Source organism: Perissodus microlepis, chromosome 19 (genome assembly GCF_051167445.1).
Source record: "Perissodus microlepis isolate ML-2025 ecotype Zambia chromosome 19, ASM5116744v1, whole genome shotgun sequence".
NCBI classification, from domain to species: domain Eukaryota; kingdom Metazoa; phylum Chordata; class Actinopteri; order Cichliformes; family Cichlidae; genus Perissodus; species Perissodus microlepis.
This window is the reverse complement of record NC_140479.1, coordinates 7491839-7509429: the sequence shown is the minus strand read 5'-3', so window position 1 is coordinate 7509429 and position 17591 is coordinate 7491839. Positions and strand designations below refer to the sequence as shown.

The window sequence follows — 17591 nt, the reverse complement described above, 5'->3', positions numbered from 1 at the left end:
CTGACACGGAGGTGAACTGGAAGCCAATGGAGCTGTTATATGTTCAGTGGATGTAATTCTAGAAACAATACGAGCAGCTGCATTTTGAACTAACTGCAATTTATGGAGAGATTCATGAGGGACTAGAAGGAGCAGATTTCGCCTGTATTGGCTTCGTGTTCAATTCAATTCAATTCAATTTTATTTATATAGCGCCAAATCACAACAAAAGTCGCCTCAAGGCGCTTCATAGATACAGAGAAAAACCCAACAATCATATGACCCCCTATGAGCAAGCACTTTGGCGACAGTGGGAAGGAAAAACTCCCTTTTAACAGGAAGAAACCTCCGGCAGAACCAGGCTCAGGGAGGGGCGGCCATCTGCTGCGACCGGTTGGGGTGAGAGAAGGAAGACAGGATAAAAGACATGCTGTGGAAGAGAGACAGAGGTTAATAACAGATATGATTCAATGCAGAGAGGTCTATTAATACATAGTGAGTGAGAAAGGTGACTGGAAAGGAAAAACTCAATGCATCATGGGAATCCCCCGGCAGCCTACGTCTATTGCAGCATAACTAAGGGAGGATTCAGGGTCACCTGGTCCAGCCCTAACTATATGCTTTAGCAAAAAGGAAAGTTTTAAGCCTAATCTTAAAAGTAGAGATAGTTTCTGTCTCCCGAATCCAAACTGGAAGCTGGTTCCACAGAAGAGGGGCCTGAAAACTAAAGGCTCTGCCTCCCATTCTACTTTTAAATACTCTAGGAACAACAAGTAGGCCTGCAGAGCGAGAGCGAAGTGCTCTAATAGGGTGATATGGTACTACAAGGTCATTAAGATAAGATGGGGCCTGATTATTTAAGACCTTGTATGTGAGGAGCAGGATTTTGAATTCAATTCTGGATTTAACAGGAAGCCAATGAAGGGAAGCCAAAACAGGAGAAATATGCTCTCTCCTTCTAGTCCCTGTCAGTACTCTTGCTGCAGCATTTTGGATTAGCTGAAGGCTTTTCAGTGAGTTTTTTGGACATCCTGATAATAATGAATTACAGTAGTCCAGCCTGGAAGTAATAAATGCATGAACTAGTTTTTCAGCGTCACTCTGAGACAGGATATTTCTAATTTTAGAGATGTTGCGCAAATGGAAGAAAGCAGTCTTACATATTTGTTTAATATGTGTGTTGAAGGACATGTCCTGGTCAAAAATGACTCCAAGGTTCCTCACAGCGTTACTGGAGGCCAAGGTAATGCCATCCAGAGGAAGAATCTGGTTAGATACCATATTTCTAAGATTTTCAGGGCCGAGTACAATAACCTCAGTTTTATCTGAATTAAGAAGCAGAAAGTTAGCGGCCATCCAGGTCTTTATGTCTTTAAGACATTCCTGCAGTTTGTTAGTGTTAAATCCAGAATTCAAAATCCTGCTCCCCACATACAAGGTCTTAAATAATCAGGCCCCTGTGTATTATTAAGACTGCAGAGGACATGAGCTTCATGTTTCACCAACCCAGCAGATGACAGATGACATGGAAGGATCAGTTCACGGTCACACAGTCACGTTCATGGATAAGTGCATCCTCGAGTACACCACAGAAGAAGAAGTCCTGCGCTCAGTCAGTCTCACAGCTGGTGAATCCTGTAAAGACGCTTCAGTGCCTCTCTTATTACCTCTGTAGCAGGAGCTGGTTTCACAGAGGCTCATATTCCCAGCTTGAGTCTGCTCCATTTGGTGGCTAGAGAGGGTCACAGGTCACAGGCAGGAAGACACGCCCTCTGACCTGTGAGGGGTAGGCCTCGACAGACACCACTCTCGTCTTTCTGTCCTTATACTCAGATAAGATTGGTTGATCTCGGCAGCTGCTCCGTGGACCTCGGAGTATCATTCACATGTTTGGACATTAACTAAGCATCACAGCAAAGCTCAAATAAAACGCTGTGAGCAGAACAAACAAGCCCTTTATCCTTCAAAGAGTCCATCTGCAGCTTCATCACAGCAGAACACCACCCACCTTCACATGATGAAGCAGGCCAGCACCGGGCTCTTCCTCACCTTGGACAGTGAGGACAAAGAAACCACAGAGAGGCAGGAAGGAGCTGTTATCATCACCACAGTGGGTCAGTCTCCTCATATTTACACGTTTCTAACTGAATGTTCACTTTCAGTCAGAGACACAAAACCAACATCTGGCAAAAAACTGTGCCAAGTCAGACCTGCTGTGGCGCCCCCTTGTGGCAGTGAAGAGGCTGAAAGCAGCTTTTTCTTTTTGGATGATCCTCAGCATTAATTAATTCAATTTACTTATACAGCACCAAACTACAACAACAGTCACCTAAGGCACTTTATATTGTCAGATAAAGACCTACTGCCCCCTATGAGCAAGCACTGCAGTGACAGTGGGAAGGAAAAGCTCCCTTTGAACAGGAAGAAACTCCAAACAGAATCAGGCTCAGGAAGGGGCGGGGCCATCTGCCGAGACCGGCTGGGATATGAGGACAAGGACATGCTAATTAGCAGGTATGTGACCTTCTCCGTGTAATGGTCTCTGAGTTTGGTCGTTTTCACTCCTGAGTTTATAATCTTAGTATGTGAGGTTGAGTCTGAGGTATTCACTAGTGATGGGCAGATGAAGCTTCATGAAGCACTGAAGCTTTTCATCTAATTGGTTCACCCCAGCGCAAAGCTTCTTGAAGCTTCATTTGCTCTAGTAGGACACCTACTGGACGTAAAAATATTAGTTGGCCTGAATTTGAAGAGTGTGGCCTTTTGCACACAGCCTGTAAATGTCAACAACAAAAGGAGTGTGTAAAACATCTATATTGTAGTGATGCAGTATACTGTGTATATTTATACTGGCAGTATGGAAAATGATTATTTGGAAATGCTTAAAATGGAAATGATCATTTACTGTGAGGTGAGGTGTGGTTGGGGTGTGGACAGTAGTTGTGCTTTTGTAACGTTGAGGTATGGACAGCTACACACTGAGGCTTTGAGCCTCAGTCCTGCCTGTTCACATTTTATTCTGTAAAAACTAAATTTTCACTGCTTTTATGACCTTTTTAGTGGGGAGAACATAGCTAGGATTTAATGATTTAACAAATCTTTTAAATTCTTTGTCCTCCACAATGCTAAATGGCTGGGAGTCCTCAATCACCATGCTAACCAGGTCTTCATCTATTTGAGATTGTTCTCCTGAGGAAAGACAATAAAGACAAAGCACAAACATAAATATCACACACGTAACTTATAACAGTTGTATGATATTGTTATATCATTTAGTAACATTACTGCATGCTATATTATCATTGCATTTGATGGCTCACCTGGTCTTGCTCCATAATCGGTGTTCCCCTTATTCTCATGCAAAGCTCTGTAGTGCCTAAGCATGGATGAGGTGTTGTTGTTATATCCCAGCTCCCTGGCACATAGCAAACACTTCACCTTGTACAAAAGTAAAGCCGCTTAACATAAATTGTATTGCACCATCAGTATTATGAAAATACATCTTCTGTAGAAATTTACATACCTTGTTGGGAGGAATAAGATCAAAATGTTCCCACACAGGGGAGGACATCCTCCTCTTCTTAGCTGGCTCCATTCTCTCCTGACTTTCTCTCCTCACTCTCATAAACCTCCAAACTGTCTCCAAACTCTCACTAACCGCAACTCTCCATCAAACACCCACATTTTTGAATGAAGTCTGAGGGGTTTATATCGCTGTCATAGCTCGCGGCAAAGTTCGAACCACTTCATGAACCAGTCACGTGGTAAAGCCGGGCAGCGAGGCTTCGGACGTCATCATTTTCAGCTCCTCCCATAAATGAAGCAAGCCTCGATACGCGCATCGCGGAAACACCCCCTCAATTACTCGACACAAGCTTTGAAGCCTCGATACAGAACGTCACATCACTAGTATTCACTGTTAGTTCTTGATGTTTTGAAATCCTAGTTTCTCTGCAGAGTTGTAGCTTCATAGTTTGATGTTTTAGCTGAACTCTTCGTGTCTTTTAGTTTTGCTCCCCATGTCTTCTTTTTCATGCTTCATTTCACCTGTCTGTGGGTACCCAGGTGTTTCCACTCGGGTCCTCTGTGTCACGTGTTCCCTGCTTGTTTTGGGATTTTATGGCTTTACCTGGTTTTAAATTTCATGGACTTCTTGGAGCGTCTCATCAGCCTGAGTAAAGGTCTACTTTTTGTCTTCACCTCGTTACCTGTGAGTCTGCTTCCTGCTTGTGTTTCCTGCCTCAGAGCTCCGAGCTGATCACAGATTTCAGATGGGATTAGGATTAACGGAGTTTTCTGAGGTTTTCCATTAAAGTGTGATAAAGTGAATCACTTAGTTTTCATTCTGGCCTCCGTTTCTCTGTCATGCTGGAAAATGCTGGGAGCGTTTGCAGACTGCTCCTGGGTGAAGTTTCTGTTTGTTGTGGAACAAAGTGAACCTTCACATCAGGATCGTCTTACCAGGCGGCTCCTCGATCTCCGGCTGGCCACAAAGAGCTGCAGCGATGAAGAAGCAGAGACTGTAGATCCTGACTCTGTGTGCATATTTCATTTATTTGGAAACACATATGAAAAGCTTTTGATGGATCTTTATCACAGACACATGTAAACAAAGATGTGTCACTGACACACTCGTCTCGTTTCATCAGGCTGTCACGTGCAGCGTTTCAGGTACCTGACCGCAGACAGGTTTAGGACTCAGACGGGGTTTCCTCCCCACTCACTGTGTGTTTACTCTGCATCCAATCATTAGTTATGATGAATCTGTGACTCTCCTCCACCTCTGTCACTTTGTCCTGCACTGTATTTACTCACACAAACACATCTCCAGCATCTTTACGGGCATCTCATATCACTGCTGCAGATGATGTCCTGTGGTACTGATGCCAAAAACATCTGGATGGCTGCTAATCGTCTCTCACTTGTCAGAAATGTAGGTGTTGCATTTACATCAATATCCAAGCTGGAATGAGAAGTGCTTTTCGATGCCTTTGTTTCATGCTGTGGCCTCGGTAAGTTGTCTTCAGATGGCCTGTGAACGCTCCAAAATGCTGCTGCGAGGCTGCTGATGTCCTGTCACTGGCCTCGTGACCTGTTTCTCCGTCTGTGCACGAGCTCTCAGACTCGAGTCGTGCAGGTCACCGACGGCTTCTGACACAGACCCGTTGGCGGTTCCTCGTTCTAGACTGAAAACTAAACAGAGGCTGCAGTTTCTAAACTATGGAAGGACCTTTGAGTGTGTCTGTGGACTCGTTTGGTCTGAGCCGTGCTGTAAATGTCAGTGCTGTGTTTTAATATTTGAGTTTATTACTTGCTCATCGCTGTTGAGCAACAAACTGTTCCAACTTCTGCAATCCGGTAGAAGGTTCCTCATCATCCAGGCAAGGACAGAGAGACTCAGGGGGAGCTGCTATCCCCCCCCCACACACACCTACACACACCCACACACACACACCCTCTCACATCATCCATAAGTGACTGAGACAGGACTCTCTTCCAGACACTCTAAACCCACCGGCACAAAGTACATTTCAAATTCCTTTCATGTTAAATATGTTCAAATTGTTTATTCTTATTTATTCACTTGATGTACAGAATTCACCTGCTTGCTGCATAAATGCTACTACTGCACATTCACCTAATGTATATATTATATATAATGTTCTACCCCCCCTTTCTGCAAACAAAACTTTTACTGACATATCTACGTGTGTGTGGGGGGGGGGGGGGGGGTTTCAGGAGGGTGATTGGCATCATGGTAACTGATGTGAAAGGCAAAAGACTCAAACTGAGAAAACGGGGGATTCTGTGGCTGTGATTGGTTATTCATTATGAGGTGAAACATTTCACTGGGGACTGAGATGTGTTCATATATTAAACAGTGTAACAAGTTAATGTTTAGATCGTTTCCATATCTGCTCAGAGTGTCGCTGACGCCGTCAGCATCAGGAAGGGCGGACTCGCCACTGACATCAGGTGAACTCCAGGAAGCCCTGATAAGTATGCCCAATAATAAGGCTCCAGGTCCAGACAGCTTTCCTGCAGAATTCTACAAAGAATTCTGGACGATTCTAGCACCAGTTTTCTACAGAACGTTGCTGGAAATCAAAGAAAAGGGCAGACTTCCATCAAATATGAATTCTGCAAACATTAATCTCCTGCTAAAACCAGGCAAAGACCCTGTATATCCCTCAAGCTATTGTCCAATATCCCTTATAAATGTAGACCTTAAAATAATCTGCAAAGCTCTCTCAAAGAGACTGGAGAAAATAACCCCCCTCTTAATTCATCCTGACCAAACTGGTTTCATAAAAGGTAGGCACTCATCAACAAATACACATAGATTACTTAATTTGATAGACTACTCATACAGTAAAAACCTTGAAACTACAATATTCTCTTTAGATGCAGAAAAAGCATTTGACAGAGTTAACTGGAAATTTCTATTTGCAACTTTACACAAATTTGGTTTTGGATCCTCTTTCATTAACTGGTTAAAAATATTATATAACTCCCCAACAGCTTGTGTCAGAACAAATGACCAAACATCCTCCAGCTTCTGTCTCCTGAGGGGCACCAGGCAGGGATGCCCACTGTCTCCTTCACTGTTTGCAATTTTTATTGAACCACTAGCAGCAGCAATTAGACAGAATTCAGTAATTAAGGGCATAAAATGCAAGAACATGGAACATAAAATCAGCCTTTATGCAGATGATGTGTTACGCTTTCTCCAAAATTCACAAACCAATATCTCTGGGGTGATTGAATTGATAAACTCTTTTGCAAGAATATCAGATTACTCAATTAACTGGTCAAAATCTACAGTCTTTCCGATTAATTCCTCTTCTACACCACTGCAATCGGGAAATATAAAATAATTAGGTATTAATGTTTCTCCCAAGCTTGCAGATCTAACTAAATTAAACCATATCCCACTTTTAAAGAAGGTAGAAGGTGATCTGGCTAGGTGGAAATGTCTACCCATATCACTCATGGGAAGGGTCGCCGCTATAAAAATGGTCTTACCAAAAATAAATTATTTATTCTCAATGATCCCAACTAAACCGCCACAAGATTGGTTCAGATCTCTAGATTCATACATGTCCAAATTCCTTTGGAAAAATAAACCCCCACGTATCAGCTTAAAAACACTACAAAAGACCAAGGATAAAGGAGGATTAGAACTACCTAACTTTCAGCACTACTTCTTAGCCAACAGGCTTCAGTTTCTCTCAGGATGGCTAAAACATACCCTCTTAGATGAACCTTGGCTAGATGCAGAACAAGCACTTTGCAATAATCTAGAGATTTCAGATCTACCATTTATCAGCTCAAACATCCAACGACATGAATGCTTCAAAAGCGTCAACATCAGCTCTTCTCTGACAGCATGGTGGGAGTTTCTAAAATTGACGGAGTCTTCATTAATCCCATGCAAACGTACACCTATCTGGAACAACCCTGACATATTACAAAACAATAATATGATAAACTTTTCAGATTGGAGTGGTAAAGGAATCAAATATGTAGAACATATACTGGAAGGAACAGAATTTATTTCATTTGACAGACTAGTTACACAATATGGGATCAACAAGAAAAAGATTTTTAGAATATCAACAAATTAAATCCATAGTAAAAAAGAAATTTAAACCCGGTCAAGTTGAACTACAAACACCACCAAGTGTGGTTCAATTTCTTACTCTTAAAACCCCCAAATTACTTTCCAAAATATACAGAATGCTTTCTAAAACAGATGAATCAATATCACTTCCTATTGCAAAATGGGAAGCGGATTTATCAGTTAACTTAGACCAAAACCTCTGGTCTCAGATTTGCTTAAAAACCTTTCATCTAATCAGAAATCCCAGTCTTCAGTTAATTCAATACAAAATACTACATAGAGTGCACTATACAGGTCATCGGATGTTCAAGATGGGCTTTACGTCTACCAACAACTGCTCACACTGTCAAACCAATTCACCGGACAATTATATCCAGGCTCTTTGGTTCTGTCCACCAGTTCAGAAGTTTTGAATCAGAATCAGAATCAGAAAGGGTTTTATTGCCAAATGTTGAGCAGGTTTACAACATTAGGAAATTGCTGCGGTGCTTCAGTGCAAACATACTGTCATAAATTACACTTAAATAGACATGAAAATAAAAATAAGAATAAGAATTAAAAGTGCTAAGTAGATAGATATATACATGAAATATACATGAGTGCAGGTGGTGATCAGTGCCAAACATGGAATGATGCAGTGAACACAGCGTAGGGTCATGTGTTAGTGGTGGGAACAGTCATACGGTTATTGTTCATGTGTCCAACAGCAGAGGGGAAGAAACTGTTCTTATGGCGAGAGGTTCTGGTGCGAATGGACCGAAGCCTCCTGCCTGAGGGGAGCAGGTCAAACAGACTGTGTCCAGGGTGAGAAGGGTCAGCTGAGATCCGAGCTGCACGCCCCAGTGTCCTGGAGGTGTACAGGTCCTGCAGAGATGGGAGTCTGCAGCCAATCACCTTCTCAGCAGAGCGCACAACACGCTGCAGTCTCTGTTTGTCCCTGATAGTGGCTCCAGCGTACCACACGGTGATGGAGGAGGTGAGGATGGACTCGATGATTGCAGTGTAGAATTGCATCATTGTCCGTGTTGGCAGGTTGAATTTCTTCAGCTGCCTCAGGAAGTACATCCTCTGCTGGGCTTTCTTAATGACGGAGGTGATGGTGGGCTCCCACTTCAGGTCCTGGGTGATGGTGGTACCCAGGAAGCGGAATGAGTCCACAGAGGTGATGGGGGTGTCAGTCAGGATGGTGGGGGGGAGTGGAGCTGTGTGCTTCCTGAAGTCCACAATAATCTCCACTGTCTTCTGGGCATTCAGCACCAGGTTGTTGTGGCTGCACCAGGACACCAGACGTTCAACCTCCCTCCTGTAGGCAGACTCATCCCCGTCCGAGATGAGTCCAATAACGGTGGTGTCATCTGCAAACTTGATTAGCTTGACAGACTGGTGGGTGGAGGTGCAGCAGTTGGTATACAGGGAGAAGAGCAGAGGAGAAAGAACACAGCCCTGAGGGGAGCCGGTGCTGATGGTCCGGGAGTCCGAGACATTCTTTCCCAGCCTCACATGCTGCTTTCTGTCCGTCAGGAAGTCAGGCGCGAGATATGTGAAGACTTATCAAAGTGTCTGAAATGTAACATTCCAACTTCCCCCTTAGTGTGTTTGTTGGGCAGCTTAGATAATGTCACTACAGATAAGAATATAGCCCATATGGTTTTCACTGCCCTATGCATAGCCAAGAAAACAGTCCTCATGAACTGGAAAAATAAAAATAATCTTAATTCTAACCAATATAGAAATTATCTATTAGATTACATTAGTCTCGATACAGCCTCTGCCACCACATCAGATCAATTGCTCTGGGCTCCTTTGATCAGCTCCATCACCTAGTGGGGGTGGGGGGGTCATAGTTTGGTCCCACCTCCGCTGTTGTGATTGGTGTGGGGGTAGGGACAGGCTTAGGGTGTCGGGGAGTTCCCCAGGAGCATCTTCCTTGGGGGGCTCAACCCGGGGTAGCGGTCATGGCCTATTAGGGGCTCTGTTGGCTCTTAGGTGACGGTTTCCTCATGGCTGCGTGCAGCGCGGCTAGGGGAGGGTCTGTGCTGACGGACGTGGGTTACTGACCTGGTAGCCTGGCTGCCCCTGGGTGGGTCCGGGACGGGCGTGGGGTTCTGGCTGGCTGGGCCTCGGTTGGTGTGGGTCCTGGTTGGTGTGTTGCTGGGGTTGTGGGCGGGTGGGTGTATGGGGGCCCAGCCCTGGCGCAGGGTGCCGCCAGTGCATCGAGCCACCTGGGGGGCTCTTCAGCTGGTGGGGGAGGCTGTTACATCTTGCAGGAGCTCTCCTCTCTTCAAACTCACTCTGCAGGAGGGGGAGATACAGGAGAGGTGGAGGAAGATCTCAGCCTGGGCGTCTATTGTCTTGTGTAGTGTGGAAGATGAGTGGATGATGGGGTGGGTGCAGTTTTCTCTGTGGTGGGGTCGGGTGGGCTGTCCCGGGCTCTGTGGGGCTGGGCGGCGCTGCTGTACTGGGTCCGGATGGGCCTGGGCCCCCTTTCCCTGGCGGGTTGCAGAGTATGGGGGTGCCTACTGGGGTCAGCGGGGGAGCTGGCCCCAGGGAGGGGTCACTTGCCCCTCCCTTCCTTCCCTCCCCATCTCCAGCTGCCTCCCTCTTCCCGCTCCACCACAATCACCCACACATGCAGGGCCTTGGGGTAAAGGTGTGTCACCAGGGTGCAGGGGAGGCATCCCCCCCTCTGTCCCCTTCTGGCTTCTTGTGCCTCAATTTTATCCCACAACTTAGACATTCACATTACTCACACTCTCATAACACAAACATATAGGATCTTGGGGGTGGGCACGCTACACGGACTCCAGAAGACCATCAGGGTGTACACCTCACCCCTGGCATCGTTGCCCATCTCTCAATTTTAAATACATGTAGACATTGAGGGCTAGCAGGAGGGGCTATGCCCTCCTGGGTTTTAAATGCACCTTAGAACACACATGCATCAACACTACATATGAGTGGGTGGAGGGAGGTTTTGGAGTCTTCTCTCACCCCTCTCTGCGGCCTGCTGGAGCAGGGGGGCTAGGAGGAGGAGTTGGCCCTCCAACTGGGGTCTGGAATGTGGGGCCTCCCTGCTGCTGCGGAGTCGGGCCGGTCTGCTTCTCCCCACCACAGGGAAAAGGGTAACACCACCTGGGTCTGGGTGCAGTTTCCCCCTCCAGACCTCTAGACCCGGTTCTTTGAGTACGCTTGGGGAGTGTGATTGTGTGTACAGTGTCTCTCTATGTCTGTCTCCACGTTGGGTGAGTGTTGAGTAATTGCATATGAGAGCATGAGGGTGGGAATGGATGTTTGTATCTGTGTGTGCCTGTATGTCTGTGTCTATATGTCAGGTTGGGTATCAGACGCCACCTCTCTGGGGACATCTCAGGCCCCTCCAAGGTATGGAGGCCAGTGGTGGACTCCCTCAGACATCGGTGCGTTGGTGGTTCTTTGTGTCCGGGGATGGTCGTCCAGGTACACACCGGCTCACTCCTTGGTGGCTGCTTATCGGGGCCTGGAGCCTGGGGCTCGCTCGGGCCACTTCGGGGTGGGGTGCCCTCGGCCTCTCGGCCTGGGGCTCGGTCACTCTGGCACAGCTGACTGCCGGCGGAGCTCACGGGCGCGTCACTGCAACCCCCCCCCCGGCTTCTGCTCCGCGGCTGATGAGTGACCCCTCATCTGGGGCTCTCCTCAGCTCTTTCTGGGATAGTGGCGCGGCTGCCCCTCTGTTGGTCTTCCTTGGTCTCTTGTGTTCTGGGGGCCTCTGGATGTCTGGAGTTTTGATCTCCTCCATACCTGCTTCAGGCCCTGGAGGACGGGGCTGTGGCCCCCCCACACCCTCTAGCAGATCATTACATGAAAGAACCTTTTAAAAACAAGCGCGTTCATGCTCACAGGTGTACACACGGGTGCTCACACACACAAACTACACCCTTTTTGGCTCCTACCTCAAAGCACACTGTGCGCTGTCGATCTTACGTGCTGCACAATAATGTTTAATATTTAGTATTTACTGTTATATTCACATATATCATCGTGATGTTGTTTATTGTATTGCTCTCGTTTTCTTCTGCTTGTTTTCTTTTCTCTTTCTCAACAGGTGATCCAGGTGATTGATAGATGTATTTTTTTGTCTGCTTATTTAGTTGGTTTTTGTTTTTTTGCCCTTTATCCCCGTCCCTCTTCTCCGCTGTTTTTCCCCCCTCTTCCTTTCTCCCTTTTCTTTTCCTCATTCAAGTCTGTCCCGTATCTAGCAAGTGAAAATAAACAATAAAAGGTGAATCAAATAGACCATTACGCCAAGGCTGGGATGGTCAGTTTGGTAAAGTAAATCCGTTGGGCATCTTTCTTCGCCTTTAGACAATAATTCTGATGCAAAAGAGCCAAACGGGACAGGCAAAAAAAAAAAAAAAGGAAGGGCGGACTTTGAAACAGCTGCATCGCTCACCTGAAACTAAAGAGCTGCTATTTCTAGGACAGGAAAACCACATGTATATGTACACACATGAACACACACACACACACACAGATGAGGCTGACCGTTTCTGTTTAGAACTCAGTTTTAAGCTTTATAAAAATATTCTCTGTCACTTTCATGTTAGCAGGTTACAGCACACAGATCTATAACCACAGAGTCAACACACAGATTCTTAATATGTACATATTCAGACTTAGAGGCATTTCCATGCATGCAGAGAGCAACATACAGACCCCAGAGTGAGTCTCTTTCCTCAGCGTTAAAGTGCTGAAACGGGCTCAAAGGGAGGCTATGAAGACATGCTGTGACCGGTGTGTGTGTGTGTGTGTGCGTCTGTGTGTGTGTAAACTAACAGTTTTCTTTTTAAAAGTAAAATGAAGAGGAAACTGTGAGTCCTGTTTTTCACAGACGGGAGGCGGTCTGACTGCTGCACGGCGGCCAAACGCTTCCAGAATAAAAGTTACCTGACTGAAATTTGGCTAATCTCCCGCTCACGGTCACCTTCTCATGCACCTCATCCCAGCTCACCTGGATCTCTAGGCTCGGGTGTAAAAAAAACAGTGATTGGTCAGTTGTTATGATTGGAGCGCCATGAACACTGAGATAAAGTCACAGAACAGCAAATTCATAGTACACAAACCCAAAAAACACAGAGGACTGAACTCTGAACTCTGCAGGAGGTCACGAGAAGATGATCTTGAAGGGCAGCAGGCCAGCTTCAGATCAGGGTAACAGAAGCTTTTTGACTCGTCAGGTTGTGTAAGGTCCTGTCAAACTTCAATTTGAATTCATTGATGGCGCTGCATCGTCTGAAGCTCCTCATGCTAACATAAACCCTGCTGCCTTTAAACATGAAGGAATCTGTGAGGTTCACATTATCAATAACTGAAGTCTACCGATGCCAACGATGAGGTTTGTTATCAGCTCTGCTTCAAGTAGAGACAGATTTGTCCTGAATCTGAATCCTCTGCACTTTATCTGACAGCGAGGAACATCGGTGTGACTCAGCGTCATAATAAACTACGTTTTATTAGGATAACAAGAACTCTGGAAACACTTTCTAACAGGTCACCAAAGGTTAGGGGTCACAAAGTCTCAGCTTGTTTTAAAGAATTTGCTTCGATAAGTCATAATCAGCCCATTTAATGAGTCCTGGAGCCAATCGATGGGTCAAATCTGATCACTGATCAATAACCGTTTCTAATGTTCTGTCGGGTCTTCCTGCGTCCCTTCATGTTACGTGTGGTTCTTTAAATCAAAGTGCAGGAAGTCCTGTTGTTTGTTCCGGCGCTGCGGTGAAAGCGTTCGGTTTATTTCTTCCACGTCTGCTTCCTGTTTCACTGTTTGACGGGAACCTCATCGCTGCCACACGGAGCCTTTCAGGCGAGTTTTTAGACGCGAATGTGTGTCTAACATGATGAAGTCTTATTAGAAGTGATGCCGTGACACTCTGCAGTATTTCGGAACGCCTCGTGTGCGTTTTGTCATGTTGCGCCATGTCAGACGCCACAGAGGGGTAACGGGGGCTTTCAGACTGCAGACCTCAGATCCACCCTGACCTCCCTCAGGCTGGGCTGTTGCATCAGCACAGACACGCCCCCGCGGAGTACAGCCTGCCCTCGTCGTGCAGGCGGGTCATTGGTGCCCAGAGGCGTGCTGATCATTTCATTTCTGCCCACGTCCCTCCGTCCTGTCGGGGTTTTGTTTCTGCTTCTCTGTCACACACATTTCCAAGGTCGTGTTATTCTCTGTGACTCGTGCTTTGATGCTTTCTTCGTGCATCCGTGTGATTAAACTCGTGTTTCTGCAGGCGGCGTTTGTTTGGCCGTTGTTCAGCGTATTGCTGTGCGTGAGCAGCGTCACGTTCGGCTGGCCGTTGTTCTCGTCCGTGGCGACCTCGTGGGAGTCGTTAGCCGGACTGGCGGGACTGGCATTGCCACGGCGACGGCAGCAGCAGAGTATCCTGGCGACAGGTCTGAAGACGACTCTGTAGAGGCCGCGGCGGGCGCTTTCGCTGACGAAGCAGTAGAGGACGGGGTCGGCCACGCAGTTCAGGGTGGTCAGCAGCAGGGACAGGTGGTAGTAGTTAAATATGGCTGAAAAACAAGAACCGTGTCACCACAGTAATACGGCGCCATCTTTATTTATCGGACGGCTTCCTGCAAGTGAAACGGTACCTTCGATGAAGCTGCATTCCTCCTCCAGTAGTGTGCGCACCAGCAGGAAGACGTGGTAGGGCGAGAAGCAGACGAGGAAGATGAGAATGGTGCTGCTGACTAACTGCCTGATCCTCATCTTCTGATCCGGCTGCGTTCCCGCGCTCCGGCCCACCGCTCGCAGGACCCACAGGTAGCTAATCTAACCAAGACAAAACAAGACGCCGTGGTTACAGGAGAATCAGGTACTCGTCTACATTTACTGTGTTTGACTCCAGTTTTCAGGGATTTATACTTTATGCCAGCGCCGCGGATAGATTCATCAGAAAAACATGAGCAACATTTATTCTCAACAGTAAAGTGAAGAGTTAAAAAACTGTGACATCGAGAAAAGGAAGCGTTTGAATAACCAAATAAGATCATCATATCTGGTGAGCAGCTGAAAATGTTGGACAACAAATTAACTACAAATATGAAATAACTGAGAACATCATGAAGATGTGGGATTAACCCAGAGTGGCGGACTCATGGCTGTGGCACTGAGCCAGGAGACGCGTGGTTTCCTGACCAATAACCAGCTCTCGTTCTCTGCCAACGGGCTTTTGTATTGGACTGCACTTCTTTAAGACCGACGCAGAAATCCTGAAACATACAAAGAGCGTGTAAAGCCGTTACCGTACCAACAGAATGGCCAGCGGGAACGTGAAGCCGATGCTGATGCGGTAGTAGTTGATTGGACGTTCCCACGACTTCATGGGGTAGTGCTCGAAGCACAGCGAGTGGTTACTGGGATCTTTGCTGAGCTCCTTATGGTGAAAGAAAAACACGCCCACCGCGATCTCCTTCAGCCAGATGATGGCGCTGATGACGGACGCTGCTTTCATGGAGCGCAGAGCCGTGAACCTGCGGGCAGAACGCGTCATGGTGATTTTACTTCTTCATAAACCCAAAGACGTCCTGATCTCAGCCACGAAGGACGAAACGACGGGAGACCGTCTTACCTCAAAGGATGGACCACAGCCAGATAGCGATCCAGACTGATGCAGCACAGGAAGCCGATGCTGATGTAGATGTTCTCGTAGAGCAGGAAACCACACATCTGACACAGCCATTCTCGGTGACGCCAATCATCGTCCTGAAACAGCAACAGCAGACTGAAGGTGGATCAAATAAGACAGGCAGGTGGAGGAACTCCACCCGCGCACGCTGTCAGGGCAGGAGACTGCTAATAATGGCCCAGTTCACCTCCACCTAACACCAACTTAATCCAAGCAGAGCTTTAACACGGCCACAGGTCACATGACGCTGTTAGCGTGACGACGTTAGAGAGATCCGTTATCACGGTGACGTCACAGCAGCCATGTTATTGGTCACATGATGTCATTAAAAATGACCAAAAGGCTCTAACAGCAGAAACACGGTCCAGTTCAGGTGAAGCTAGCAGACAGCTAACAGCTACAGCCACCTGTGTCAGCATCCACCTGTCACTCAGAGAGGCCACGCCCCTAAAATGCAAACTTTAAGCCTTAATGTGAGTTACAAACACATCCTCCCTCGTACAGCTGTTATAAAGGAGGAAATGATCTACGGAGACCAAACAGTTTGTGCATCAGGATGTAAACATGTTTATTTCTGCAGGAACGTTTAACTGTGGGAGTCTGTGGGACTGACTCACTGCTGGAGCCCCCGGTGGATCCTAGAGGAACTGCAGCTCGTGGCACTTTTAATGGCACTGAACCTGAAGTCGAGCTCCAACCACAGCCTTCCACTGTGGTGGGCGGACGACACCACGGTGCTGTGCTAACTGTCTGTGATGACACCGACACTTTGACTGAAACCAGAGCGCCTCAGACGCACCGTGAAGAACCGCCGAGGGAAGAGCGAGCGGAGAGGACGTCTCTACGTTACCTGAAAGAAGTACTGGAGCCAGAAAGGCAGAGACGCCAGGTATAGCAGGTCAGACACAGTGAGGTTCATCAGGTAAACTCCCAGCTCGTTCCTCTGCTTCAGCTGAAGGGCAGCGTGGTACAGCGAGTACACGTTGGCAGGAACACCAACCTACAAACACAAGATCATTCACCATCCAGCACATGGAGATCCTGGAGCACCGTTTATCAGCACTCGGGAAATACTTCCTAAAAGCAAAGATACTTCCATCACTCACCATGAGCACCAGGATGTAGACGCAGGAGAACACGTGCTGGTGGATCTGATGGTTGATGCTGCAGTTGCTCATGTCTTCTTCAGACTTGTTGATCGCCATCATACTCACACTGTTTCACCCTGACTCGTTCATCTGTCCAGAGCACGCGTGCTGCTCAGCGCTCTGTGCGGTGGATTAACCCGCTCTCGTCTCATCGGGCCTCTGATTGGACGGTTCGCTCTGTGGAAGAGGAGACAGTGTAGCTTAGTCCAGATTAGACACCCCCCCCCCCCCCCCCCCCCCCTGCAGGTGAGCAGAGAGAGGTTAAAGAAGTAAATATGATCTTGTTTCTGTCTTTAAATTGATTGTGTGATGTTAATCCCACAGACATTTTCTCAGGTCGTCCTTCAGCTGTTCCTTTAGAGGTCGCCCTAGCGAACCCACACCATCCACACGCACGCTAACCCTCTGAGGTGCAGCCCTCAGGCTGAAATAGATTGCGGTGTGCGGTTGGAACACGCAGACTTCCTGTCCAAACCTGACAGCTAGCTTGGTTACAGGCTGAGCTCAGGTTTGAAATCCAGCAGGTGGAGGCTTTGGAAAGCAGAGTGACTCTTTAACTGCCCTGAGCAGCTCTACAGTCCTCAGTTTGCACCCAGAGCGCCGCGCTGATGCGCTCCTGTAGGGTACCTGGAAATGTGCAGCATGTAGCCGATGATTTAAAATGCCAGCCCGTGCTGACTGACGAGACTTTCTGAAGCATTTCTGTGAGCGCGCTCAGTGCTGCTCCTCTGACAGAGTCATGAGAGGATCGGACGACGAGCACGTTGCTCTGGGAACTTCCTGTTTGTATCTTTTGCTGTTTTCCCTTATCTAATGCTGAAATGATGAGTAATCTGTGCACAGATGTGAAGACATGGTTCTGGGTCACATCATCTCAAACCAACATTTTCTCATTTTTAAAGTTGCATCCTCTGTTTTTCTGCAGCTGTTTGAAATGAATATTTTCAGCGTCTGAAACGTTCCCTTCCTCGGCCTGAATCAGCATCTGTAATTTGGGACAGAGACGTTAAAACTGTCCTCCAGCAGCGACTTCCTGTTGTGGTGTGGCACATCTCACAGTAAAAACAGCCTGTTTCTCTGCGGTTAGCGCTGACGTCTCACAGTGACGTGGTTCCTAGTTTGAATCCCCCGGCCTCTCTCTCTGTGTCTGCGTGGGTTCTCAGACTT

The 17591-nt window shown here is 47.1% G+C and overlaps 1 protein-coding gene across 4 annotated transcripts in view; it reads right to left on the bottom strand.

The window, feature by feature from the left end:
* Nucleotides 1-8023: 8023 nt before the first annotated feature.
* Nucleotides 8024-17591, bottom strand: part of gpr68 (G protein-coupled receptor 68) — a 21249-nt gene continuing 11681 nt past the window's right edge. For 2 of the 4 annotated variants that reach the window (XM_084913846.1, XM_084913848.1), the window contains exons 2-7: nucleotides 16383-16601; nucleotides 16127-16276; nucleotides 15220-15353; nucleotides 14899-15121; nucleotides 14240-14420; nucleotides 8024-14158 (exon numbers count right to left, since the gene is read on the bottom strand). In XM_084913846.1, the coding sequence (XP_084769972.1) occupies nucleotides 13728-14158; nucleotides 14240-14420; nucleotides 14899-15121; nucleotides 15220-15353; nucleotides 16127-16276; nucleotides 16383-16484 (1221 nt within the window). In that variant the 5' untranslated portion in view covers nucleotides 16485-16601 and the 3' untranslated portion in view covers nucleotides 8024-13727. Of the gene's footprint in view, nucleotides 14159-14239; nucleotides 14421-14898; nucleotides 15122-15219; nucleotides 15354-16126; nucleotides 16277-16382; nucleotides 16655-16750 lie in introns of those variants that run through there. The other 2 variants (XM_084913845.1, XM_084913847.1) reach the window with 2 other exon arrangements.